Source organism: Harpegnathos saltator, unplaced genomic scaffold (assembly GCF_003227715.2).
Source record: "Harpegnathos saltator strain DR-91 unplaced genomic scaffold, Hsal_v8.6 scaffold384, whole genome shotgun sequence".
Taxonomy (NCBI): domain Eukaryota; kingdom Metazoa; phylum Arthropoda; class Insecta; order Hymenoptera; family Formicidae; genus Harpegnathos; species Harpegnathos saltator.
Genome location: NW_020230188.1, coordinates 1,554,107 through 1,580,335, shown reverse-complemented (window position 1 = coordinate 1,580,335; position 26,229 = coordinate 1,554,107). Strand labels below are relative to the sequence as shown.

At 51.8% G+C, this 26,229-nt stretch overlaps 1 protein-coding gene across 5 annotated transcripts in view; it reads right to left on the bottom strand.

Moving 5' to 3' along the window:
* Positions 1 to 18,681, bottom strand: part of Ets65A (DNA-binding protein D-ETS-3) — a 42,979-nt gene extending 24,298 nt beyond the window's left edge. Inside the window, exons 1-2 of one of the 5 annotated variants that reach the window (XM_025300815.1) lie at positions 18,109 to 18,681; positions 14,161 to 14,459 (exon numbers count right to left, since the gene is read on the bottom strand). In XM_025300815.1, coding sequence (XP_025156600.1) covers positions 14,161 to 14,446 — 286 coding nt within the window. In that variant the 5' untranslated portion in view covers positions 14,447 to 14,459; positions 18,109 to 18,681. Of the gene's footprint in view, positions 1 to 14,160; positions 14,460 to 15,655; positions 16,151 to 16,186; positions 16,638 to 18,108 lie in introns of those variants that run through there. The other 4 variants (XM_025300814.1, XM_011145520.3, XM_025300816.1 and 1 more) reach the window with 4 other exon arrangements.
* Between the last annotated feature and the right edge of the window lie 7,548 nt (positions 18,682 to 26,229).

The window sequence follows — 26,229 nt, the reverse complement described above, 5'->3', positions numbered from 1 at the left end:
TTGACACGAGGTTTGCCTCAAATGGATAACCGCATTTCTTGTTTGCCGTATTTAAACGAAGCGCACACGCGCGCGCGCGCGCGCACTGCCAGTGCGCGATTCAATCAAAGGACGATCGATAGGAAGTTTCTCGAGTCGCGTGAATTCGCTCGCGAAAATTACCGTGCGCCTTGCATCCTGGATGCAAAACGCACGGTTATTTCAGTCGCACGTTTCACGAAGATGCGCGCGTAATAGCTATACACTACGGGGGGGGGGGGGTTGAGGATGCTCTCGTAGAAGCGAGAGCCATCAATTACGTTACGCAAGAATGCGATCGCGGTCTCAAACAAAGACCCAAGTGCGCATCCAACCCTCCGCAGCCCGGAGTCGTTAACACACGCTTCATATCACCCAGCCTAATTATTTGCGAATTTGCATGTCTCCGGCCGGCGCGTCCTGGACCGACCGAGCCGTTGCATTTTTGTTCGTGCCTACCGGACGTCCGTTTCTATCTCCGCTGCGTCGCGACCCCAGCGCGATTTCGACGAGGACTCGTTAAAGATCCTCCCCTCGATTTAATGCAAGAGAGAAAAAAGCAGCGATAAACTTTCCGGTTCATATTTACATGTAGATTGACAAGCCTCCATCTGTGTGATCGTGTATCTTTATTGTTCACTTGAGACTTGTAACAATGGATACGAAACAGTGGAAATTTTCGAAAATTTTGCGGGATTAATTGGTAGGAAGGAACGATTGGAAGTTGACGACGAGATGCGGAAAAGAATGCAATTTGAAAATTCCTCAAAATGAGAGAATATATTCATTTTAACGCACGGCTCGCGGTACATTTGCAATCGCCGGCGCAAGTCATGCAGTTTCCACGAATGGTGTTGCTTTAACCGTAACCTTTACACTTCTCTCTTTCTTTCCCTCTCTCTCTCTCTCTCTCTCTCTCTCTCTCTCTCTCTCTCTCTCTCTCTGTCTCTGTCTCTGTCTCTGTCTCTTTGCGCCATGCTTAAAAGCGACGGGAAAAAGCGAAATGCGCGACAGGATGAGGCGGAAGCGCCACCGGAATCGGCTTAAAAAATAATTATCGCGTTCCGACGTATCTCGACGTCGAAGAGGGTGCGGAAGAGAATGAGAGAGGAGTCTCAACGAGTTCGCAGGACCGTTTTAAAATCTTCGCAGGCCCTGAGATCACTCTCTTCTTCTCCCTCTTTCTCTCTCTCTCTCTCTCTCTCTCTCTCTCTTGGCAAATCCAATCGTCAATATTCATATCTTCAATATTCCCAAGAGAGAAAAAGAGAAAAAAGACATCCCCTTAATCGATACCGAATCTATCTGATGCGAAGGCGTTTTAAAGAAAATCATTACTGTGATGTTGCCCTTGAAAATACACATGAATTGGCCGACACGCAGTTAGTCTAACTTGACCCGACTAACTCGACATCACAGACTTATGGGTGCTATATCTGAAATATTTCTTCACTTTGACTTTGCTCTTCGAGACGCAGTCAAAAGTATCTTTCCACGTGTCTCGTGCATTTTCTCAAGCCTTAAACGTCCGATGCTTCTAAGTGCCTGACGGATAACCGGCCCTGGAAGTTCTGACGTGTTGCGTCGGTGAGAATGCCAGTAGCGAACGTAGGGCAGAAGAGACACGGAGAGGATGGAAGCTCGAAGAGGAGAGACAGAAGCAGGAATGGGACCGCAAGAGGATAGACGAGAGAAGAGAGAGAAAGGGACGGAGGAGAGTAAGAGAACGAGAGAGAGAGAGAGAGAGAGAGAGAGACGCGACGATGCGAGGGAAAAGACGAGAGAGCGAAGCGGGGTACCGAGGAGAGCGGAGGCATCCGCGCGCTCATTTCCGTTTTGGGGCCGTCGAGGGGTACGAAAGGGGGGAGGGGGCGCTAACTCGCGAGATATTAATTCCGTGTTAGCGCTAGGAGGGTTGCAGAAGCGAAAACTACGTGCCGAGGGGGAATACTACTCCCCCTCTCCCCTGCCGCCCGCCACCCCATCCCCAAAGCTAACGTTCCATCCCTTGCGACCCGCGTCTATCCCTCCGTCGTTCCCGCGCCTCGTCGCGCGAACCCCGGCACGACCACCCTGTCGCGCGGCGTGGGGGAGGCGTTACAAATCAGAGATTAGCCATAGTTAACTCGACTTGCGCAGTCAAACAGTTAATCAATAAACGATTATTTACATCGTGTGCCCACGGCGTGCTCGCGCTTTAGCCTGCGCGAGAGAGCGTATTTTCCCGCCGCGGGATGACGAATGCGGACGCTGATAACGGCCACCGGCCACTGGACCACACACCCGGGTCGCGCGGGATTAAAATTAAAAGAATGCCTATCTCTGTTTTGAAATCCGCTCGCCAGCTGGTAATTAATTCGCGCGTTGTTTGCGGCAGCGAACGCTCGCGAGCGAACCTGCGCGAGCACTCGTATCAAAATGAAAGGGAGAGGGAATATTGCGATTGTCAGCGTTATGTTGGACGAACTAATGATTACGTGGTTTCGACTACTTTACTCTTCAGATTTCTACGAGCGAAGTTGCACGCGAGAAGCAAAGCAACGGCCGGGTCACTCGAGCTTGAGCGACCTTTCACTCGCGTAGAGTGAATTTTTCACCCCGACTCGTCGAGTGAATGTATTTTCACTCGAAATTGAAAAACAAATCTCTTGCATCGCCCATCGTCACAGGATCAAATTCACTTCAATCGATGTGAAACGTTCGTTCGTATGGATTCAAAATTCACTTTGAGCAATTCCAAATGGCGGTATTTCCACACCAAAAAATCGAGAGAACACGTCCTGATTAGTAGGTTAGATATTAATGATTATAGTAGATATTAATTGCGAAGTCTCGTGTAAAATCATGAGAGATGACGCACCGACTGGTGGTGGTCCCGCATATATAATCACAGGATATAGTCGACGATGAATTGACCCGGTGGTATTCGGAACCAAATTTGTTGTCATCGACCGATAACAGGTGCGATTCGCAAAGTATACGTCACCACGACGATGCAGACTGTACCTCCCCGGGGATGGTACGCAGGACTCGCAGGTGGATGAGATCTTGGACAGACAATAAACGGCGTCTGTTGGCGTTACGGGAAAGCAGCGATTAAGATCGCTGAGAGGATGTCGTGTGTAACGTCGTCGACAACCCAGTCTCTCTCTCTCTCTCTCTCTCTCTCTCTCTCTCTCTCTCTCTCTCTCTCTCTCTCTCTCTCTTTCTTTCTCGCGGTATCTCGGCCGAACCGCGGAGAGAGGATCATGGTGGCTGACGACGAACCGTGCCGGTAACAAACGGCGCGATGAGTGGGCACCTACCCACCCACACGGTGGTGCGGTGGCGGCAACGGGGTCGCGGGGGTGGAAGAGGAGAGGTCGAGAAAGAGGGGTGCGCGCGGAGGTAGCTGGATGACTGGCGGCGGAAGCGTCGTCATGGCGACGCATCGATCAGCTGCCGCCACGCGAATCGAGTTGAGTCGAGGCCACATCGCGCTGAACCACCACACCACACCACACCACACCATCCGCGTCGCACACCACGCCGCCCGCCACCGCGCGGATACACGCGCGTGTAGCTTGCGTGTGCGAAGCAGAAAGAGAGAAAGAAGAGGCAGAGGCAGAGAGAGAGAGAGAGAGAGAGAGAGAGAGAGAGAGAGAGAGAGAGAGAGAGAGAGGGAGGGAGGGAGGGAGGGAGGGAGGGAGGGAGAGAGAGAGAGGGAGGGAGGGAGAGAGAGAGAGAGAGAGAGAGAGAGAGAGAGAGAGAGAGAGAGAGAGAGAGAGAGAGAAGGAGAGAGGGAGAGAGAGAGGGAGAGAGAGAAAAAGAAGGGGGAGAGAAGGAGAGCCCGATTCTACTCGCGTTGGCATTGTTACTCGGTTACCTCGCTTTGATCCTCGAGGCAACCGACGAAGTCCAACGAGAGACGAGAGACGACGACCACGACGACGACGACGACAAGGACGAGAACGACTCACAGGGGGAAAGGAAGAGTGACGGAGCACAGAAGGGGGTGAAACAGGAAGGTCGAAGAAATCGGCGAACCGAGGTCAGGGTTTTCTTTCGGAATGCCGCCACGGTGCGCGCCGCGTTTCTTTTCTATCGCGTCGCGGGGTAACAGCTGCGACGATTATCGTCTCGCTCCACGAGTGCACGCGCTCACGTCACCGCGAGAGCATTACCCTCAGATCAGAAATGATTTACTCTTGCGGGGCGAGATGCCATTTCCAGAGCGCGACGGCCGCGGCGCGGCGGCGCGTTTATAAAAGCGCGAATATAACTTCAACTTAACCCTCGTCATCCGCCACGAACCCTTATGAACTTTGATTTCCTAACCTTCTCTATGGACACAATTTGGACCCTAATGTTAATCATAATTCGAAACACTGTACGAGAGTCGCAAAAGTCCACGACGTGCTCCACCGGACGCATTGCTATCGGAATTCGATCCGTGGTAGAACCCACAAGATCGTGCTGTTCGACTGCCACAGTTCGACAGCTTCCGGTAGCCAGAAGAAGCGGGTATTACGTCGAACCGGGTGTCGGTGGTCGATCGATTCCCTGCACGAGAGAAGTATAGAGGAAAGAGAGAGAGAGAGAGAGAGAGAGAGAGAGAGACAGAGAGAGAGAGACAGAGTCGTCCTCGTCCTCATCGTCGTCGTCGTCGTCGCCGTAGTCGTCCATCCAAGCCGCCAACGCGGGCTCCCTGGTCTTCCAGTCCTCGGCTCGCGCTGAATACCGCTGATTGTCCTCTACTCGCTCGGTCGCTATCCCTCTCCTCCTCTTCTCACCCCAACCCACCCCATTGAGGAGGGCTTCCACTCCTAACCATTCTCATCCTCCTGCCAGCCAGCCCGAACGAAACCCACCCCGTGGCACCCTATCCTCCCCACGGTGCTACTCCTACCCACTCCACGATAATGATGGCAATCAGACCCTCAGAAAGGATTTCAGGAAATTCTCTCGCCTTTTTGTCGGCGGCAGCGGCAACGGCGGCGTTGCTGGTGGTGGCGGCGGCAGTGGCGGACGCCACAAACACCGGTCGCCGTCGTCCTCGCACTTCGTGCGCGCGCGGCTATAGCACACCCTGGCCACCCTTCTACCTCTCGTCGTCCGTCCGTCCGTCCACCTTTATATCCCTATCCGAGCGCTCTTTCCACGGCTGGCGATCGCGAGAACATATTCAGACCGCTTCTCGATAATTTCTCGTGAAACGCCTTCTCACGCGATAACGTGCCGTGGGCGAGTCGCGAGGCTGCTGCCATGTGCCGACATTTGCCAGAATCCGATAATCGCACAATCATTTGGAATTCGAGAATTTCCGCGTGGAAATCTCCGCGTGTTCAAGGGCACGGACGATCTCAGCGGACTCGACTCGAGCGTCCTGTCGAAGCGCGTTTGTTATGACTATTTGTGCGGCCGGTAATATCGACGATAAATTCCCTGGTCACTCTTTTCGCTCGTTTCAGGCGTCACGAGAGAAAGCGCCGCACGTGTGTACGTATGTACGTACGAACGGTAAAATTTATGATAATCAGTTGCACCCTCGCGAGGAATTAATCATCGCAGCTGTAATGACTGCATATATAACACAGCGGCGAGGCTGCTTCATAACTAATGCATACGAAGGAGCGCGAAGCTAGCTTTATCGCAGATAAAGCCCAGATTTTATCGGAGTTCACGGTCCGCAATTTTCAATCAGTTTTACGTATCTGCAACGTAAGCCCGTTCATACATTACAGTCGTGTACCTTCGCCAACGGGAGAAAATGCCGCTGCGGCACCGAAAATGTGTCTACGCGTGTACGCCGAAATATTGATCGCGCAACCGTCGAAACGTCTCGATACGCGCTGTCGGTGCGGTGTCGATTATTATTTTTCGCGTAAACCGAACCGAAAGAGACTCCCGTGATCTTTCGCCGATATATCCCCATTGGAATTGCAAAATGGGAACTCGCGCTGCGCGACGGCAATCCCCGGCGAGCGAGTATCGAAGCGGCCAACCCGAGCAGAATTTGTCACCCACGTATTACCGTCTGACCGATTAACGATCCGAGATGTCAGTCCGCTTATCGAGACGCCAACGAGGGTCTATTTTATTTCGGAAGTGACGGCGATGACGTCGCAGAAATCGGCGGGCGCGTCCCTCGATGTCGGGGGGGGGGGGGGGGGAGGAGGAGGGGTGAAAGAGAGAGAATCATTAGCCGGTTAATCATGCGTTATCGTGTGTGCTTAATGTTCCGTCAATGAAGGAGTGACTGGGGAGTGAGCATTCGGGAAAAGGGAGTCCCTTGACGGGCGCCCCCTTTTTTTCCAGCTTTCCTCAGGCTCTCGCAGTCAATATTGTCGGCGTGCACCGCAGCGTGCGAAGCAACAGATCACACAGCACACCGCCGCTCGACAGCCTCAACCCTCACCTTTGTCGCGGCTAAAGGCCCTGCTACTCTTTTCTAACTAATGGAGGTGACGGGGTAACTTCACCCGCGACGCTTTCTGACGCTGAAGGGCTAATCTCGTCGTGGCTTTTACGACGTCCCTAGGAAGCCCCGAGTGCTTCCAGGAAGTCCGACGAGATCGCCGTGACTGCCGCTTCCTCGCGTGCAATTATAACTAAACCGAACTGCAACTAAATAGGACTTGAGGATTTTTGTGACGAGTAGGACGTATAGCGGTGCGTATCGTCCCCGTCGACAATTTGATAATTAAAAATTCAGAGTATAAATGTATAAAAATTTAAGTGATGTAAAAATAATAATTAAAACGCACAATATTTGTACTATCATTCATCGTGATCGATGAATACGATCGATTGGATTTCCATAGATATGTTTTCGCGACACAGGTATTGTATTTAAAAAATAAATTTTTAATACACTGCGATAAGGGAAAGAGGAATTCGCTTATCGACGAAATAATGATCAACGACCAGCACTCGACATCAGCAACTTTCGAACACAATAATGTCCTTCCCAGCTCCGAGGGGTTGTTCCGAACAGCGCGCGAGACCTCTGGCACGTTTTAGGCAAACTAAAATAAGGGATGATTTCGCAATACAGTGCCATCTAGTCAGAGGCCCCAGAAACTTGGAGAAATTTTGCGCCTGGTAGACGAGGGTTTGCTATTGATTTCGACCACCTCGCCAGAGATGCTGGAACTTCGAGGGGATGAAGTCGTATCTAACGTGCACCCGACGTCATCCTCTTAACCGATAATCGCTAATATTCGTGCGGTAATCGCTCGTCGATATGACCTCAGTGCGATAGGAATTTCGCAACGAGCGGTACGAAGCGACTTGTGCGCCGTCGTGTCCAAGTCACTCCGGATTTATTATGTGACAACAGTCGGTTTAGAAAAAAAGAAAAATCTATCGTTTCCCGTTGCAAAGCAGTTTGCAACGGTTTGCGGTTTGCAAGCAACCCGAGAATATCGTTCATTTCCATCAAGATTTTTATAAATTTTCCGAGACCACCGCGCGATCGACAAAATCCAAGAGGCGTGGAAACCACCACGGCGAGCACGTAAGTGCGACGAGAATTAAAATTTATCGCGTAATGCGATCTGGTCGAGGGCCGGTTCATGAAATCGACATTGTACTCGGTGTACATACGCACATACACACGTGCGCGTACGTAAATGCGCCCTTGCGCGATCGCGTAATAAACCGCGTTGCAAGGGCGGACCGCTCTCTCTCTCGCTCGAGTTTCCGCCGAGTCACGGGGGTAAAACTTTCTCCCTCGCTCTTTCCTCCTCGCCCGCTTGCACCGCCGCTTTCTTTTTCTCCCGGCGGTAATATTCGCACTTACGTGCCCTCGTCGTCTCGTTCTTCGCCCGTCGCTCTCCCTACATATTTTTCCCTTCATTCTCGCTCTTTCTCTCTTCCTCCCAGGATTCCCTCTTACCTCCGTCTCTTCGCACCAACATCGTTCCCGCCAACACACTCTCGCAGGCCAGCCGCGGCAGTTAGTGGCTTAACGAGGTTATTTCACGACGTCGGGTGGGTGGGCTATAGGTCGCGCGAGAATGAATAATGATTCGTTCGTGGGGCCGGCGAGTCGACCTCGCTGCTCCTTGACGTGCGCTCTGGTAATACACGCTAGAAGCTCGCGAGGATCGGAGAAGGACGAGGGATACGATGCACGGCGGTTGTAAAGTCGGGCAGGATCCCGACGCGGAAATCCGAAATCCCAGGAGATTCCGGAAGAAATCCGGCGAATCCTGCCAACCGCACGCTCGCCGTAAATGCAGCCTCAACGGCCTGGATATGACGCTGTCAGTCGGGGAACTATCATAGTGTGTGCCTCTGGCTGTGATGCCAGGTAATCCAATTACATTAATGGCTCAAAGCGTCAAGTGTTTTGCAAGATCCGACCACGTGGATGGAAGGGCGCGAAGGAGAGAGTTTAGACACAACCAGATGAACAGATTCAGCGGGCAGTTTATACGTCACGCGCGACAGAAGATCTTATCTTCAGCTTTATCGCGTTCATCGCGAGAGAACGAAATTGCCATGCTGTCGAAGAGAAGAAGATAAATAAACGCGCAGAAACCGCTGCAGAATCATACGAGCCGTGGAAAAGCACATATCGCAGAGACATAAATGAGAGCTCACATTCGACGATATCGAAGAGAATAAACGGTAGAGAGAGAGAGAGAGAGAGAGAGAGAGAGAGAGAGAGAGAGAGAGAGAGAGAGAGAGAGAGAGAGAGAGAGAGAGAGAAAGAGAGAGAGAGAGAGAGCTTGAAGCGACGAGACGAGACCAGGCGAAGGGTCGCGTTAGCCGCGAAGATAAGGCAGCGGCAGGAGCAACCTGGCCCTTCCGAAAGCACCGCGCGAGCGCTCGAACGCGACGCTCTTTGTTGCGAAGCGCAATAATTGCGCGGGAGGGCGGCTCGCCGAGCACCATGGGGTAGCGCAGCGGCCAGGCGGTCGACGCAGGGAGGCCGAGAGGGGGTGACAGCACGCGCCGGAACCGGAACCGAGAGTCGTGTGTCCCCGCCGTTCCCGAGCGGAACTATCATGATTAGTCACGGGGCCTGAAACGAGCCGTAGGAGAACTGTGCGAGCAGAAAGACGGAACCCCACGAGGATACCAGAATCGGCCGTGCGCGATCGACCTGAACGACGACAGAATGAGAGAGAGAGGGAGAGAGAGAGAGAGAGAGAGAGAGAGAAGGAGGAGGGAAAGAGAAAAGGAGATGCCTATGTGGGTGTACCGCTGCAATCCATCGCACCAGAAACGTTCCTATTCAAGGAAAAACTTGCGTCAGTTGATAATTATCCTTAACAGTTATTTGCGTGTGCGCTTGCCTCGATACGTTGAAAAGCGTGCGCCTCATTAGCATGCTCAATTAACTCGCGAGCAGGAATTTGCGCCAAGATCCGAGAAGGGAGAAAAAAATTGCGCGCAAGGGCGGAAGTCGTGGCGCGTTTCGCGTTTGGGGGATTCTTAATGTATTCCTTCCATTTTTTAGAAGCGAGACAGTTACGATTCTCTGACCCTTAGTCACCCCCGAACTGCTGGGAACGACGAGGGTGGACTAGTCGCAGTTACCGGTGCCCGCTGGTGGCGGAAGCGAAGGGGCTCGCGGAGGTTCCCGGATAAAGGGCAAAAGGGATCACGCGGAGAAAACGCGAGGGGACCGCCAGATCGTAGCGCTTGCATAGGGTGTTCGAGACCCATAACCACCCCCTGGGTTAACCGATACCGGCAATTATCAACGCGTCTCGGTCACCGTGATCCCCCCTTGTCCTCCCCCTCCTCTTTGGCGGCGCCAACTCGTGATTGCGGGACGCGGCAGTAAGAAAATATGGACGCAAATATAGCGAGATATTTATTGCATCGTTTGTGTCGCGTGATCTACGCGTTTGTGAATTTGTGAATGTAATTCCGACGAACATGCATTTCAAAGGACACTTTATTCGCACTTTCGAGCGCACGAATAAGATACGGGTAAAGTCATGCGTGTGTCATTTAACACGCACGTACGCACGATATTAACATTTTGTCTTCGGGCGTTATTGTCAGTTGCCAGGACGATTTAGGACGATTTAGACCGCATGCAACTGTACGCGCGTCTGCACATGAACGCTTAATACCGGCGAAAATAACGAGAACCAATTTCCCCGTCATCGTCCACACAGATGAATAAATTTCTATGGCAAGGGCAGGCCGATCAGGCAGAACGGGGATCTTTCATGTCGCGCCGCTCTGTCTCCCGATATGTTCCGTGCAATTAGCTAGATGAGAGGCAACATTACGCCTTTGCAGCACGTAATGCGACCGTTTAGAGTCCTTCGAGTTGAGGGGTGCTCGAGATCGTCGCTTTGATTCTTGCTAGTGTCGCCAAGTATCGGCTGCACGTAATTCGAGTAAGTGCAAATATAATTGCCGGCGAGAGACACGCGATTCAGTTACGAATTAGAGAGAGAGAGAGAGAGAGAGAGAGGGGGGGGGAGAGAGAGAGAGAGAAAAAGGAGATTTAATTCGATTTAATTTAATTTAATGGAACTCGCGAGCGCGCTCGCGTCCCCAGATGCGTATCGTTTGTTTCTCACATTATAAGGCTAACGCGTGTGCATCGATAAAAGGCGACGTTGGCACGCGTGTCACCACGTCTAATCAAACATCAATTACGTACTCAAACAAAGACCGCCCGAGGGATGGTGCTCGACCGGCAAACATTAAATACATGCATCACCCCATAAGACACCCTGACACGATGACCGACACTTCCGTTGTCGATCTCCTCGACTATTTCGGTGTTGGTGCAGATTACGCGACGCGGCAGAAGTCAGAAAGTGAAACAGACGTGGGACGATTTAAAGAGTCGTGCACGCCGTCGCTCATCAGCGTTCGTCGTCGTCAACGTCGTCGTCGCCGTCGTTAGTATTAAAAAGCTGGGCTATGCCGGACCGACTTTAACTCGACGTTCTATTACTCAGGAGTTAGGATACAGCTAAAATACGACGTCAAAATATATCACCGCGGGATACCGCGTGCGCAACGAAGCGGACGATTTTAATTTTCAACGAGGGGGGTACCTTTGTGCCGCGAAAATTTGTGCTTCGCGCTCGCGTCGAAATTTCGTCGCGCGCGTGCGTGTATTCTCAATGTTCTCTAAAGGGGTGGGGGAGGGCTGAAATTTCACGGAGAGAATCCAGGCTCCTTTGTCGGCGTGTCTGAATCTCGCGAGAATTATAGCCGAGTTAGATATAGGTGCGCGGCACGAAATGGCCTGACTTAAAATCTAAGTAGCCGTGCATCCCCCGGAGCGAAGCGGCCCGCAGATAGGGGTAGATAGAGTCAGCCTAGGAGCCATAGAGGGTTGCCCAGGGTGGTCGCGAGGCAGGGAGGAGGACCGCGGGACGACGACGGGTGACGGGAAGAGGGAAGAGGGAGGTGAGGTGGGATGCTGGGATGCCGAGGGGAGCATCCGGGATCTCGGAGGGTAGCGGGTACGTGGGGCGGTCGGTCGTCATGGATACGCTCCCGGCTAACCCTGTAACCGCTCCTCCCTCGTCATTCTACATTTTCGCAACTACCCGCCGCCATCATCGACCCACCATCTTGCCTCGAGCCCTACGAGTCCCGTCAAAATTTTGAGACGATCTCTGGAAACGCGATTGTCATCGATGCGACGACGAACGTTCCTCCCTTAAATGGGCGACGAGCGTTCAAACAAAAGGACGGTGGTAATCGCGCCGACACGTATGACCGCACATGTGCGAGCCCGATAATTCTCGCGATGCTCGGGAACCAGCAGGAAGGACGAAAAGATTTAGGAAGTTGCGGCGATAACATAATCGAGATACGGTCGGCGGCGTCGGAGAATAACGCTGACCTTGCTCCGCCGGCGCGAGATGAATTAACCAACAGCTGCGGAAAGCGTGTAACAAGGCGGGAGAGAAAAACCGCGAAGCTAGCGCGACCAACATCCGCAATCAGGATCCCGAGACGGGCGATCCAGGCTGTGGGAGATCGATCGATCGCCTACATAGGTATGTAGGTAGGTAGATAGGTAAATGCGGAGGACCGCGTCGCGCCGTTAAATGCGCTCGGCGAAAGAGAGAGAGAGAGAGAGAGAGAGAGAGAGAGAGAGAGAGAGGGGGGGGAGGAAGAGAGACACGAAAGTTTCGAGTCGCCGATAAATTTCGGGCACTGCGAGCAGGATATTGCTGCGGCCGTGGAGAGCACAGTCGACGAGCGTTTTGCTCGGCTGGCAACGGTGCAACACCCTCGTGCGCAATACTACTACCCCCGACCGTATTCGAACACCCCCGTCCCCTCCGGTACCCTCTCGTCCTTCTCCTCCTGCTCCTCCTCCACCTCCTCCTCTTACTCCTCCTCATCCTCCGTCGTCCTCCCCTTCCGCTCCGCCGCTTCCTCGCGGCCCTCGCGGGCGTGGGCGGTAGATAACGTGATTTACACTGGCCGGGTAATTAATGTCCTCGGCGACCGGCGCTTTAAAAAAGCAATCGGAAATCGGCGACAACGAAGAGCAACAGTCAGCCCGCCGCCGCCGGCCGCCGGCTGCTGCTGCTACTACTGCGAGATGACAAATTATTGCGCGGCCTCGCGAGCGCGCGAGACCGTTGCACCGCTTCTTTTTCCTTTTTCTTCACTTTTTTTCGTATTTCTCCCGGCGCAAGAAATCGCGACGAGATGCTGGTTCTTCTGGTGAATTCGCAGAGGGACATTGTCGTGCCCCTCTGTTATCGCCCGCACTTCTAAGCGCACGACGGTGTCGGCCGAGCACCGCTGTGATCTCGCTCGGTTTTGTATAATATGTAAATTTTGCCATAAACTCTGAGACGTGAATTTTGGCGCGACTGCTCGGAGTTTGCGAAAGCGGAGTATATGGAATTTTTACAGCACGATATGGCCGACACACACGCGCGTTAAACGTAGGTCGTTAAACGTCGGCGACTCTCTCTCTCTCTCTCTCTCTCGCCGAAATCTTAATATCGCGCACGCCGTCGCAGGCGCGTTATCATTGTGGGAAAATAGCGAGGGCAAACGCGGCCCTTGCTCTCATTAACCGCATTACGTCATCGCGACGCATATTAGAAACGATCGATGGTATCTCCGCGGCACTTACGCCGGTATAAACTCGCGCGTAATCAGGTTACGTGTCTTTCGCACGCGGCCCGTGCGTGACCTTACGCCCGGCGTTACGGCAACTATTTCATAGCGCCGCGGCAATGAGTTATACACTCCCATGCGTATCTCACACCTGCCACCCGTCCGCCGTCTCTGATGCCGGAGAAATATCGCGAGTATCGCGTTAATATTTCCGCCGCTCGAACGACTTTCACGCAAGACGTGCGCCTCAGGCTGCGAAACTGGAAGACGAACTGAGCTTTCTGCGAGAAAAATATTAACAACCTCACTACCGATTCGCCCGTTAATTGAAGGGGACAATTGAAACAATTGAATTGAGAAGGATCTATTTCGCGAAAGAAATGTTGGATCGTTTAAAATTATTAAGGACTGGATAGTTGCAATTACGGTAGAATCTGATTATGAGTAAAAGATTGGGGGATATATAAGTTAAGACGTATAAATTAGGACTGATGTGTGTTTCATTATATTAGTATAAGTCTGGATATTTTGTGTGTGCTGCTAGTACGACTCGGGCATTTCTTTACTCAGATGTACAGAATAAAAAACGTTCTTGACACAATCATGTATGATTTTTCACGTTATTATAAAGCGAGTACCCTTTGCTCAATATTTCATATTTCACTTTGATATACATCATGATATAAAAATGTATCTTTATAAATATTTATCTCGTGTGTGCATAGAATGACTGGAAAAGAGAAAGTAAGTAAAAGGAGAAATAATATTAAGAATAAACAAAAAAAAAATGGTACTCGGTATTGCGCAAGTATCAAAATACTCGGTTGATTGAAATCGGAATTTGAAAAATACCCGGGTGGTACTGAAAAGACTCAGATATCTGAGCAATAGGTTAAGGTACTCATGTACCTGAATCGACTGATCACTGAGCAAGATTAAAAGAAAAGACTCAACCTGCATTTTTCATCCTAAAACTATCCATGTCGCGCGAGAGAAAGCCGTTCGAGTGCGTTTACCAAGGAGGCGCGATGACGAAAATCCCTCACGGGGATCAGAGTAAAAGAGGAGGACTTCGCTTACCGGTGATGGAAGCTGTGGGCGAAATGGCGGATGGATTGGCGCGCGGGGGTGGTGAGAAGGCACCCGCCAGGTACCCGCCGCGATCGGCGAGGGCTTGCTTCGCCTTGTCGACGCTCTCCTTGAGCCGTTGAAACGTGCTACCGCAGGTGAGGCCGCGGTACGGCCAGTTCTCCTGCTTGACGCCGGCCGCGGTTACACCGGCGGCCGCGGCCGCGGCTCCGGCGGCCCCGGAGGCTCCCTTTAATTCGAGCGCACCTGCGTACGAACAGCTAGCGCTGTCGTACATCACCAAAGAGCCCCTGCAATACAGAATCGCTGCACTATACGTGGACATACGATAGCTTTCACTTCGGAAATCGACGCACTTGCCGTGCAGAACATCGACAGAACCGCGCGCGCGGACACGGCGCGGAGATTCGCGTCCGAATCATTCGTAACGTCGCCACGTCGCGTCACTTCGTGCTTCATCGTGCTTCCTCGCCATCGTGGTGCAACTCGACAATGCAACGAGGGAAGACGCGAAAAATACCAGACATATACGTTTTCAAAGGAATGTCACTGAATTATCGGCCGTACATCACGGCCGCGCATACGCCCGTTGTAATTGCGAAGAGAACGGCCGATCACGCTCGCGTAATCGGGGAAACACATCGGGGCGCCGGGGCACGGCCGTCATCTACATACATCATCGGCGCGGCCTCGAACTTACGATCGTCAAAATTGCGAGAACGATCCTACGACGATGGGATTTGCATGAGACACCCACCGGGCGATCGTATCTCGCCGGCAATTCCGAACAGAGAGAGAGAGAGAGAGAGAGAGCGCGGAGATATTGAAGCTTGTCGTTTATCGCGAGTCCGCTTCCGTCTAATCTTCAAAATCTCCCGCTTCCGTTATCCCTTCCCATATTACATAAATCATTATTCAAACGGGATGATGCCGGACACAATGTTGGCCGCTCCGCGCGCGCGCGCTCGCGTTGTCGATTCACGTGTAACTCGCGCAAACACGTGCGCGCGCGCGTCTCGTCGTGCTATTTTCGACACGAGCTGACATTAATAATGCGCATTCACACACGCGCTTATTTGTGCTTACCGTTTCGACTCGCGTCTCTCTAATTGCGCTCCAACTCCGACACCACCGACATAACCTATTCATGCTCGACCTCGTCGGCGCGCGTATCGCGCGCTGTTTACTTTCTCCGGCCGTTCGATTGTGCATTTTCGCGTGGAATTTCGTACGTACGTGCGCGCCGAGCCTACTTGCGAACACTCGACAGAGTGCGATCGTTTTTTTTTTGTAGAAAACCGCCGCGCGCGGCATCTCCGTCCGGCACGTCCGTTACTTTCCCGGAAACGTAGATAATCGCTCTCAATGCAGATTTCATATTATAAATATATAGCACCGCTTCCCCCGACAGATGGCGCTAGTTACACGAGGCCCATTTTTCTTATTCTAACCGCGTCTAACCCGTTTTCATCTCTCGTTCATTTACCTTCAGTCCCGACTTTTTTGCTCACGGACAGATATCTGCGTACGCGCGGGCGCGTTCCCCGCTCCCGACACGCCGATGGAAGCCCCGAGAGTGTCAACGCGGAGTGAAAACGCGCGGTGAGTAAAAACGCAGCGAAATTCTCTCTTCCCGTCGCGCGCTATCCCGCGGAGATATCCCCGTGGCCGTTGGATATTGCGCGCCACGCGCTGACATTCGATCGGGATGGTTAAGGATAAAGCACTGGTGGGTACATCCGGATGTCCAGCGAGTATTGAGGTCAATCTAATCACAAAACTGTCACACAGCCACGCGATGTTCCGCGAATGGCGGCGAGCGCGCGCGCACGACCAGCGGATCGCGCCTTTGCGCTCGTGCTCGACAGTTTAAAAGCCAAATCGAACGCGATCGATCGCTCACGTCGCGGACCCCGCGCTCTCCGCGCTTGGATTCGGCCGGTCGGCCATTTTTACGCTATTCCGCTACGGATTTCACTCGTGTGGATCGGATAACGGCCACGTGAAAAACACGTACCTTACGCCAATCGTGCGGCTCCCATTGTCGCGCATAATTCACTCATTCGTAACGTCCAGCGAGGCGAACGTGTCACGTCGACCGACCGCGCGCGCGCGCGCGCTCATCGCGCGAGATAATTACTTGACGATCGTCAATTCGTCCATCGGCCAGCGCGTCGGCGGCTCGTTTTCTTTTTCTCTTCTTCTCTCAACGCACTCGACACACGCGCGCGCGCGCGCGCGCGCTCACGGTCACTGCGAATATGTGTCTTCTTCTTTGTCCGGCGTTTTCGTCAGCACGGCACCACTTGTCGCGAAAAATATGTGAAAATAATCGATCGGAAATCGCTTCGATCGGCTTCGAGGGTCCGATGATAGATGCCCGGGCGGAGGAGGCTGGACCGCGATATCAAGAAGAAGGTACTCCGGGCAGGTTGTCTCGCGCAACTGCGGCCGCCGCGGGCAGCAAATTGCCTGCTTCCGGGCCTCATTACATCACTCTGTTACTCTGTTAACGCTCGCCGGAAACCCCTCTGCCCACCTCGTCTAAACTCTCGTCGCATATATATCTACACACACCATTTAAACGCACCGTCGCGGACGACATAGGCGCGCGCGATTGCACGCGAGAGGGAGAAAAAGCCGTCGCGCGGACCCGGGAAAACGCTTGTCTGCCGACGATGACGGCCGTGCGACGGCCGCGTCTCGACGCCGCGCGATCTTTATTCCCCGTCGAGAAACCGAGCTCTCCTTAAGAAACGCAAACCGGTCTCGGGAAAGGCGTTCGCGTTGTGCGAAAAGAGAGGAGCCACCGTTGAAGAGCAGGTTTCCAGCGAGAATTGGTGACTCTTGTACGAAATTAATAAGTAAAAAATGTGAAACGAACAGCGTCGTCCTCTCTCGACTCACAACTCACGACCTGTGCGTACGATGCAGTCCCATAATTTTTCGAGACAGATAAAAAATGAATTTTATAGCGTACGATTTTCTCGATGGAAACACGGGTGGGATCGCGGGCAACGAGCGAGTGTACGCACACGTCACGTTTCTCCTCGCGAAATTAACGTAAAATTTGCATTTCTCTCTTTCAAGAGGGGGGAGAGAGAGAGAGAGAGAGAGAGAGAGAGAGAGAGAGAGAGAGAGAAAGAAAAAAGCAGCGGTGAGCACGATGCGTAACACAGTGAAGCGAGAGGGGACGACCTAGCACGGCGAACACGCGCGGTAATTTCGCGCTGGTCAATGCGTGCGCCCGCCGTTTAGCTCGTAAAACGTGCGTGGCGACAAACGCGGAGAGACAAACGCGTATACGTCATGCGTAAGACTCCGTAAACGAGTCGCAGGGTTGTATCACCTCCAACGCGCTCCGCGATGTCCCGGCGTTTCCGCTCACGTGAGATTCATTTCCGCTCGTAAGATCGCTCCCGAACGTTCCTGCATATTCCTTGCATCACGTCGACATTTATCGAGCTTTGTTTACTTTATTTATGCGCTGCAATAGCAACGCATATAGTCGTTATCGGTGTTGTCTAACGCGGCTTTCAGAGAGGCGCGCGCGAACGATCCGCGCGGAGGAGCGAGCGAGCGAGCATCGGGCCGATTTTTCGAGGCGAGAAAAATCGCGCTCGGGAGATCGCGGCGGATCGCCGTAAATTCGCGCACACACCAGCACAATACGATCGCGGTCGCATTCGGTGTTATCGATATTGTTCCATCGGCGAGAGACCGCGTCGCGAAGCCGGCGCGACGGAAGCGCGCGGCCGGCAATCCTCGGTTTCCCCTCTTTCTCTCTCTCTCTCTCTCTCTCTCTCTCTCGGCGTGCTTTCGTCGCACCTTTCGACGAATCTCCCTTCGTCTCGTACAAAATTATTCGACTTGAATATCGCGCACCGTATACAAAGCACGTATCGCGCGAGCCACTATCGCGAAGCATCGCGCACTTACCGTCAGTGCGGGGGGCTACGTGGTGTCTTGCTCGGCACTATCCGATCCAGCTCGATCCCCGGAAATATTCCCCCCGCGATTGCGTCGATCACCGGCCGGCCGAAACCGCGCCGGTGTATACCGTAGGTGCAAGTAAACCGCTCCTCGCCTCGCACTCGGTCTCGAGCACGTTGAGAATTTTGCTGAAGTTTCCCGACGTGTCGCGTTGGCCGTCGACAGACTGACGACGCCTTCTCCACACGTTCACTCCGTCTCTCCGCTCACTGTGTGTCCCTTGGGCCGTCTTGGGCTTTTGCGAGAGAAATCGAACCGATCTCGTGGTCTCACGGATGCAAATCGCGGCACTAAGAAGACTCGCGCGATCACGCGGACGAACGAGCGAGCGAGCGAGCGTGAGGAACGCGCGCGAACGTGGTGGTTACGCACGAGACTCCGCGTCAAGCTCGCGGATATATACACGGGGGATTACGAGGTGGTGGTTTCGGCGGCTTCGCTCGCTCGCGAGGATATCCCCGAGAGTTTGTCAGCGCGCGTGGACCACCGTGGCGAACTCGGTCGCGGTGCGACGGACGCACATTTGGCAGCGTCGTTATCAGTCGCGGTCCGACGATTGGCTGTATCGGAGCCTGCGCCGGTACGTCCTCCGCGGGGGAAAAGCGAGCACGCGCCCGAGACAGAGAGAGAAAGAGAAACGGTGAGACAGAGAGGAGAGGGTGGCGATGAGGGTGGAGAACGGAGAGAGGGAGAAGAGGACGCCGGGGGTTTCCCGCTCACCCCCGGACAAGCTCTCCGACGCGAAGCGGCTCCTTAGAGGCGGGATCATCCACCAGACTCTGCTCTCTCTCTCTCTCTCTCTCTCTCTCTCTCTCTCTCTCTCTCTCTCTCTCTCTCTCTCTCTCTCTCTCTGTCCTCTCCCTTCCCCCCTCTCTTTCTCTTTCTGTCTCCTTCCGTCGCTCCGCTCGTCTTTCTCCACCCTCAGTCTACTCCTGGTCGCTCTCCTTCGGCCTTACCCCGCTTCGTGCTACGAGCGTAGGTGGGAAGCGGCGGAAGGCTTCCCGCGGAGCGTCATACGAGACGCGCGATATCCCACGGTGCTTTTATTATTATTGATGCCGAGGATACCGGTGCGCGATAAGCGTTTGCGGAGAGACTGCGAGAATGGATTGACGCCGATCCGCATAGCGCGCGCGTCGTCGGGCTCGATCGTGTCGACCGGGCTGATAGGTGGTAGGTAGGTAAGGCAAGGTATCCGTGCCTTCTTCGCGTGCGGAAGGCGCTGAAAGGTAATAATAAAATACACGTTCCTACAGCGCGCGATCAGGCGCCGTCAGCGATTTTCCGCATGCGGACGCGACACGGACATACTTTCGGTACACAGCGGCAGCAGCGGTGAGTTATTTTCTGGGAAGAGAGTGAAAACGCGCGGGGATAACGACGATGAGGATGAATCGATCTTCGCGATCGAGATTTCAGTGAGATAAATTTCCTGACTAATGCCGTTATTATTGCGAGAAAGAGCGAGGGAAGGGAAGGTTCGATCTTGTGTGCTAAATTATTCTTTCTCTGAAAACAGAAGCAGAGGGAGAGAGAGAGAGAGAGAGAGAGAGATAGAGGAACGAAACGGATAGCAAATTCGCGACTCTGCGTCTGAAAACTCGTCGTTGCAGTCGGTCGATGACACGGTTGAAATGTCCAATTTGTTTGATTAATATATCAGCGATATCGCGTGATCTCTCTCCGTGCGAGAGATCGGCCCGCCGCGCGAATGGCGAGCCGTATCTGCTTGTACTGAAAATTATCTGATCCACGCGGTGGAGTAACAACGGGGGCGCGACAGGCCGGACACGTGCCTGGTATACGATTTTCAAAGGGCAGCTCGGGCATGGGGCGGCATATATTCATACGTATCGCGATAATAATGTATCGTTATCGCCGCCTTCGTTAACCAACTCGCGCGCGCTATCGACGCGCTGCCGCGGCGGCGGCGGTGGCGACTACGGCAAAATCGATGCTTTGATTTAATAGAATTCCGTTTCGTCAACGCCCGCATAAAACCTCACAGTTATTTTCGCACTCGCAATGATTGATATTTCCCGCTCGAGACGCTCGCTTACGAAATTACAAACCTGGTGCAATGTGGTGAGAATTTTTCGTGGGAACGATCAAATCGGACTGGATCAAATGATCCAGTGATAAAGATGATCATGCGATAACGATGATGTGACTCTGACTTTATGTATACCCCCGTTTGTTGCTGCGTTAAAATCGCAGTGGAAGCAACGAAAGTCGGAGATATTTTACTCGAGCTTTTTAAGCTTTAAGCAAGCATTCGATTCTGCCAGTTGAGCGGAATTGTCGAAACTATCCCGTGGCATCTTCACATGCGCTCCAGGCACACTCCTAACGACGGTCATCGCCGTTGTTCCGCTTCCTATGACCGCCATGAGTGATGTCGCAGCTCTTCGTTCATGCGTAAAGTTTCCGATCGTTGGACGAGAGAAGCGGTGTCAATCGTGCGAGAAACATCAATGCATTGTACGACTGATCGTGATCCGTGGCGCATTGTCATGTAAAAGTCCCGCCCCGACCCGATATTTTTGTTCTTTCGCGAACAACAACAACGTTTTGCAAACGGGAAGAACGAGCGCGCGACGTATCCCAGTGAAAGGAGAACGCTGCCGCGCGGCCGACGTAACACAAAAAATTACGCTCTCCGATGCTGACGCTTTTTTGACGGCCAGCAGACAGTTTGTCGAGCGTTCGCTCTTGCGACTCTCGCTCTGCTCGCGAAGCTCCCTTCGAGAACTCACGGACGCGAAACTCGTGTGTCGCGAAAAAATAATGCCGTCCTCGGCGACGTCTTCAGCAACGATCGGCGTCGGGTTAAACGCTTATCACGCACAAGGTCCTTCGTGTATAACCGCGAGGACGAGTCTATCGGCGTTTAGCCGGCTTTCGTGAATGTAAACTAGGCGTTTCCTGCACGTATCGTACAAAGTGCTCGATTCGCTGGTCTTTTTTCACCCCGCGCCGATCGATAATGCCATTGCAAACACCCTGTATGTGCTCGGTTAATGTTAATGGCAGGGGCCGGCACGGTCGAACGGGGTGGGTTGCCCCTTTGCCCGTGAGTTAGAGCTTCCTGAGGCTTTCCTCGCATCCACCGCACTAACCCCCGCCCCGACTCGAGTCCTGCTTGGCTAATGGTAAGGGCAGGAAATATCAAAAGTCGTCTCCGCGATCGTTCTTTTTACCGTGCTTCTTCTCTCTTTCTCCGCATTCCTTCCTCCTCCTCCTCCTTCTCCTCTTCTTTCCCCTTTTTCCTTTCTTTCTTCAAGCGGACAGGCAGCTGGATACCTTTGTGACGCGCGACTTTCGGGAGAGATAGGGGATGTTACGTTTGAGGGAAGTTCGGTGTAGATTCCAAGCGAAAAAGAGAGCTGAGCCGACTTCGCGATATCATCATTATCATCGTCGTCGCGAGTTATTATCCGACTCCATAATAGACAGCGTGAAGAAAACCTTGAATATCGTAGCGAGAAGGCACCCTTACACGACAGAGGCTTGAAATATCGCGAGGCTCTTCGCGAGGGAGGGTGCAGCGGGGTTAACACGCTTATCGTGCGCAAAACGCGATCGTCGAAATGATAAAAAAGGGAAAAAATGAATGTAACTCAGGAGAGCCGCGAATGTAATCACCGTTCGTCACGAACACAACGCATTCAACAGGTTAAAGCGACACATTAAAAAGAATGCGAATTTATTCGCATGCTTAAAAATTTCTCTTTCATCTCGCGTGGGGGGAGATTCAGCGGTGACGATATTCGGCGGTGAGAACCGGACAACCTCGAGCACCTCGTCTCGAGACGAGGCAAACCCTTTGCGTTCGTGCTCATTCTCAGTTCTGATCGGTCGGTCGATTTCTCCTTCTTTTTTTTCTTGTTTCACTTCAACAAATCAAATCAATCGTCGTATGTTCGACCATAAAAGCCGCTGCCAATTAAGGTAGCAACGCGTACGGGGCGGCCGCAGCGGTGAAAAGGCGCGTACAATGCGGCCGCGCGGCACGCTTCATACGTAACGCACGTAAATTTGACCCGAGGGAATCGCCGATATCGCCTGATTTAATTTGTTGCAATTAGGGCAAGGGTCGCTCGAGCGCACATCGATGCGGGATAAAGGAGTGTGAGAAGCGAGAGAGTGAGAGAAAGAGAGGAGATAGATAGATAGGTGGAGAGAATGAGGAAGAGAGAGACATAGAGAGAGAGAGAGAGAGAGAGAGAGAGAGAGAGAGAGAGAGAGAGAGAGGGAGAGAGAGGAAGGAAGACAGTCTCCACCCGGCTCACCGCGCCCTGCTATTAATATCAGTTAACGACCCGATATGATCACTCGTCTATACGCAGACAGGCTATACAGCCGGCCGGCTGCTACCGTTTGAGCCGAGTCATGATTCGAACCGTGTCGACACCGGCGGACCATAAGTTCGACCGTGATTCTGGCCCATCGATCGCGAGCTGACTCATCGGGACGCGCGCGACTTCACCTTGATCGATAAATTCCGCGAATCCTCCTAGAGAGCCGACCCGCCTGTCGGACGATCTACAAACCGAGACCGATTCTTCATCCTTGCTGATGAATAAAAATCACCTCAAGAGACCATGTCGCTCATGACGAGAGAAATAATTCCAAGCAAAGAGCAGGGTTGGGAAAGTTACTTTTTAAAAGTAATTCGTTACCGTTACCATTACTTTCGGTAAAAAGTAACTCGCTACTCGTTACTGATCTTAAAAACTAACGCGTTACCGTTACTTGAAAGTAACGATATTTTATTTTGTTACTTTCCGTTATATTTTTTTGTTGTAAATCCAGGATTATAAGAAAGGTGCTAAGACAAGATATAAATCGGACATAAGACGATTAGAAATATATATATATATATTTAAATATTTTTATTATTTTATGTTATTAAGTATTGTATTTAATGAAAAGTTTCTTAATTAGTGGATATGAATTTAATATTTGGACATTAGTGCCTGTTGACTTGAAAAATCTTTGCCATTCATCATAGGCAGATTTCTCATTTGATGTTTGCTATTTAAAATTTAAAAAGTCATTGTTATTATTGTGCTTATCAGACATCAAAAAATTTTTAATTGAAGGAATTCCTTATAAATCTTCTAAATACGTTTGCGCAAGTTTTCTTCTTATCTTCAGCTAACCAACTCAATTTGGGATGCAAACAGCTGGCAATTATCAATTCTTCTTTTTCGAATGTAATACAAAACCTAAAGTTGAATCAATAAAATTAAATATGAACATATTGATTTTTCTTTTTGATCAGATGAATGTTGTTTGATGAACATATGTATTAATCAATTACACCAACTTACCTTTCTTTTAAACCTTTCTGTATAGCTAAGGCCAATGGATGACAATATGTGAGTCCATCTTTATTGGTTCTCATTAAATTCAGCATAAAACAAAAAATGCATAGAAATTAAATACAATTAAGTTTAATTTTATAAAAATTAAAAAGTAACGATTAAAGTAACGGACATTTTGTTACTCGTTACAAAAAAAAATGTATCGCCGTTACTTTTTCGTTACTGACACCAAAAAGTAACGGCGTTATCTAATCGTTACTCAAAAAAGTAACGATACCAATAACGGCGTTACAAGTAACGCGTTACTTCCCAACCCTGGCAAAGAGTAAGGCGACGAGGAAGACGAGATTCACCGCGAGTGGAGGAACTCGTCGGAGGGCTGATGCAAAGTGACCTCCTCTGGATCTACTTTGCGCGTATTTTCCTGGCTGGATTATCCGAGCCGGGTGGCTATTGGGACAGACTATTTCACGCGACGGCGCGACGCGGCTCCGTTAACTTCGATAACGCAAGGAAACATCGGCGTAGCGCCGCCGTTATGGCAATGGCATACGTACCGATAGCAATAGGCGATACGGAACGGGTTCTATCTAGCAGACATCCGGCCAGCATCGAAACAAGCCGACCGCGCGCGGATTACCATAAGCATTTATATATGCGCCAGCACATTATACTTGCATACCCAGCCGACCGGCCGGCGGGCAAAGGTGCCCGTGTCGACGACGGTAGCGCCTCGTATTAGGCGTGCGGCCGCCACCGTACAGGCCGGCGGCAAATGCAGGGGGATGCGTGTAGGTGCCCATCAGGCTGGCTACTTACTTACGTGTACCAGCCGGCCTCACGAGCCGCCGGCACGCGAGCCTGATTGACTTGTAGATGAGGCGACACAGTCGATATACTCCGGACTCTATAGCGTCCGGCCCTCTGGAAACTCCCGTGGGCCACCACTGACGCCGTCGCCACCCCCGTGGTCCCATGGTTCGTCAACGGGGACTCCCATGGTTGGCCCATGGTTGTACCGTCACCCTCTTCCCCCTTCTCGCCCTCCACCCCGCTATGTTTTCCGTCTCCGGCACGTTCCTCTCATTCGTCGCTCTCTCGCTTTATCTGCCTTTCTCTCTCTCTCTCTCTCTCTCTCTCTTTCTCTCTCGCTGTTTTTGTCCACTCCCGCTCTCTCTCTCTCTCTCTCTCTCTCTCTCTCTCTCTCTCTCTCTCTCTCTCTCTCTCTCTCTCTCTCCTCGCCCTCTTTTCCAGCCACCGACCGTTATCTAGTTAATTAATCTCCGCCGACGGCAGTAGTCGACCAGCGGGGCGGTAAAACTCCCACCGTCGCTGCCGTCGCCGTAACGAGCCGCGGCGACGAAAGTGTCGAGCGAGTACCCTCGCAACCCCCCCGTCGCCACCCCGTCGCAGCCACCGCAGTTGCCGTGTCCCGTTCGCCAACGTGGCGTTATCCCCTTTTTGCTTGGAAATTTTAATTACAACGGAAGAAATACGGACAGGTCTTGTTAGGTGTTCGAATCGGAGCGAGTACTGAGATTTGGCGACGTACTCGAAAGAATTTTCAGGAATTTGATCGGTGATGGAGAGATCGACCGCAAGGTCGACTAATTCCAGGTGGGCTTTATCGGTTTGACGAAAAGAGAGCAGTTCGGACGCTGCTGTTGTTGTTGTCTCACTTTCTTGTACAAGAAAGTATCAGGTGCCGTGACGGCACCTTTCGTCGGGACATAACTCTTCGACCCTCCTTAGCTTCTTCCTCACGGTTATCGGTATTCTTGCAGCATTCGCGCGTCATATTTCTTCCATTAGTTATGCTTGTTATCCCGCATATATCAGCGCCGTAACACTTCTGAATACGAATCAGCACTATAACCGTAACAACGGAACAAGGGTAAAATCAGACCGACCGGGCGCGGATCAACCCCTAAGCAGTTACCCGCGGTATGAGGGTTACCGTGGGTTAGAAATTTATCGATCTCAGCTGCGGTATAATCGGAGCTTCGCGCCGGTTTTATCTACTGACAATTCAAACAAACCTTAGCGTAGGAGACTAAATTTTCAACAGCTTTACGTTTATTATTTAATGCATCTAATTTTTACTTATTTTACAAATATATCCTTGAATCTTACTAGGTATCGTATATATTACAGTTATATTTAAAGTCTCCAAATACACTTATGATAAATCTATGATATTTATTTTAAGAACTTGTTTCTCCCCACGAGGGGTAGAAAGTGAATTATGTGTTATAATTATGAACAGTTCGATCTAAATAGTGAATCTTCCGCTGTGCGGCTCATTCTACATACAAAAGACCGGTCTTTTGCCACGAGTCTGTAAACTCATTACAGAGCAAAGGTGATAACGAAATTGACTGGAAGTTGATTAATTTCAATCGCGCAAAGTTAACACTTTCCACTGATATTATATATTGCATCTTACAAGCTGGTTATACGTAAAATAAAGCCAGTATAAAATAGACAAATGAAAATACCCGAACGAAATATTACATAATCGAGTTACACGCTCGTCTCCACCGCAAAGGATCGGTCTTACCCTGAAGAAGCAAGATATCGATTTTCGCGAAAGTATCCCAAAGTCACCCTGTCAATCGCACAGATGTCCCCGGGGGTCGTCGCTGCGTCTAGCTGGCGTCGGCGTCGGTGTCGGCGGCGGAGGCGGCAGCGGCGGTGGCGCACAAAATGCGCCCTCTGATGCGGGGTGGGAAAGAGT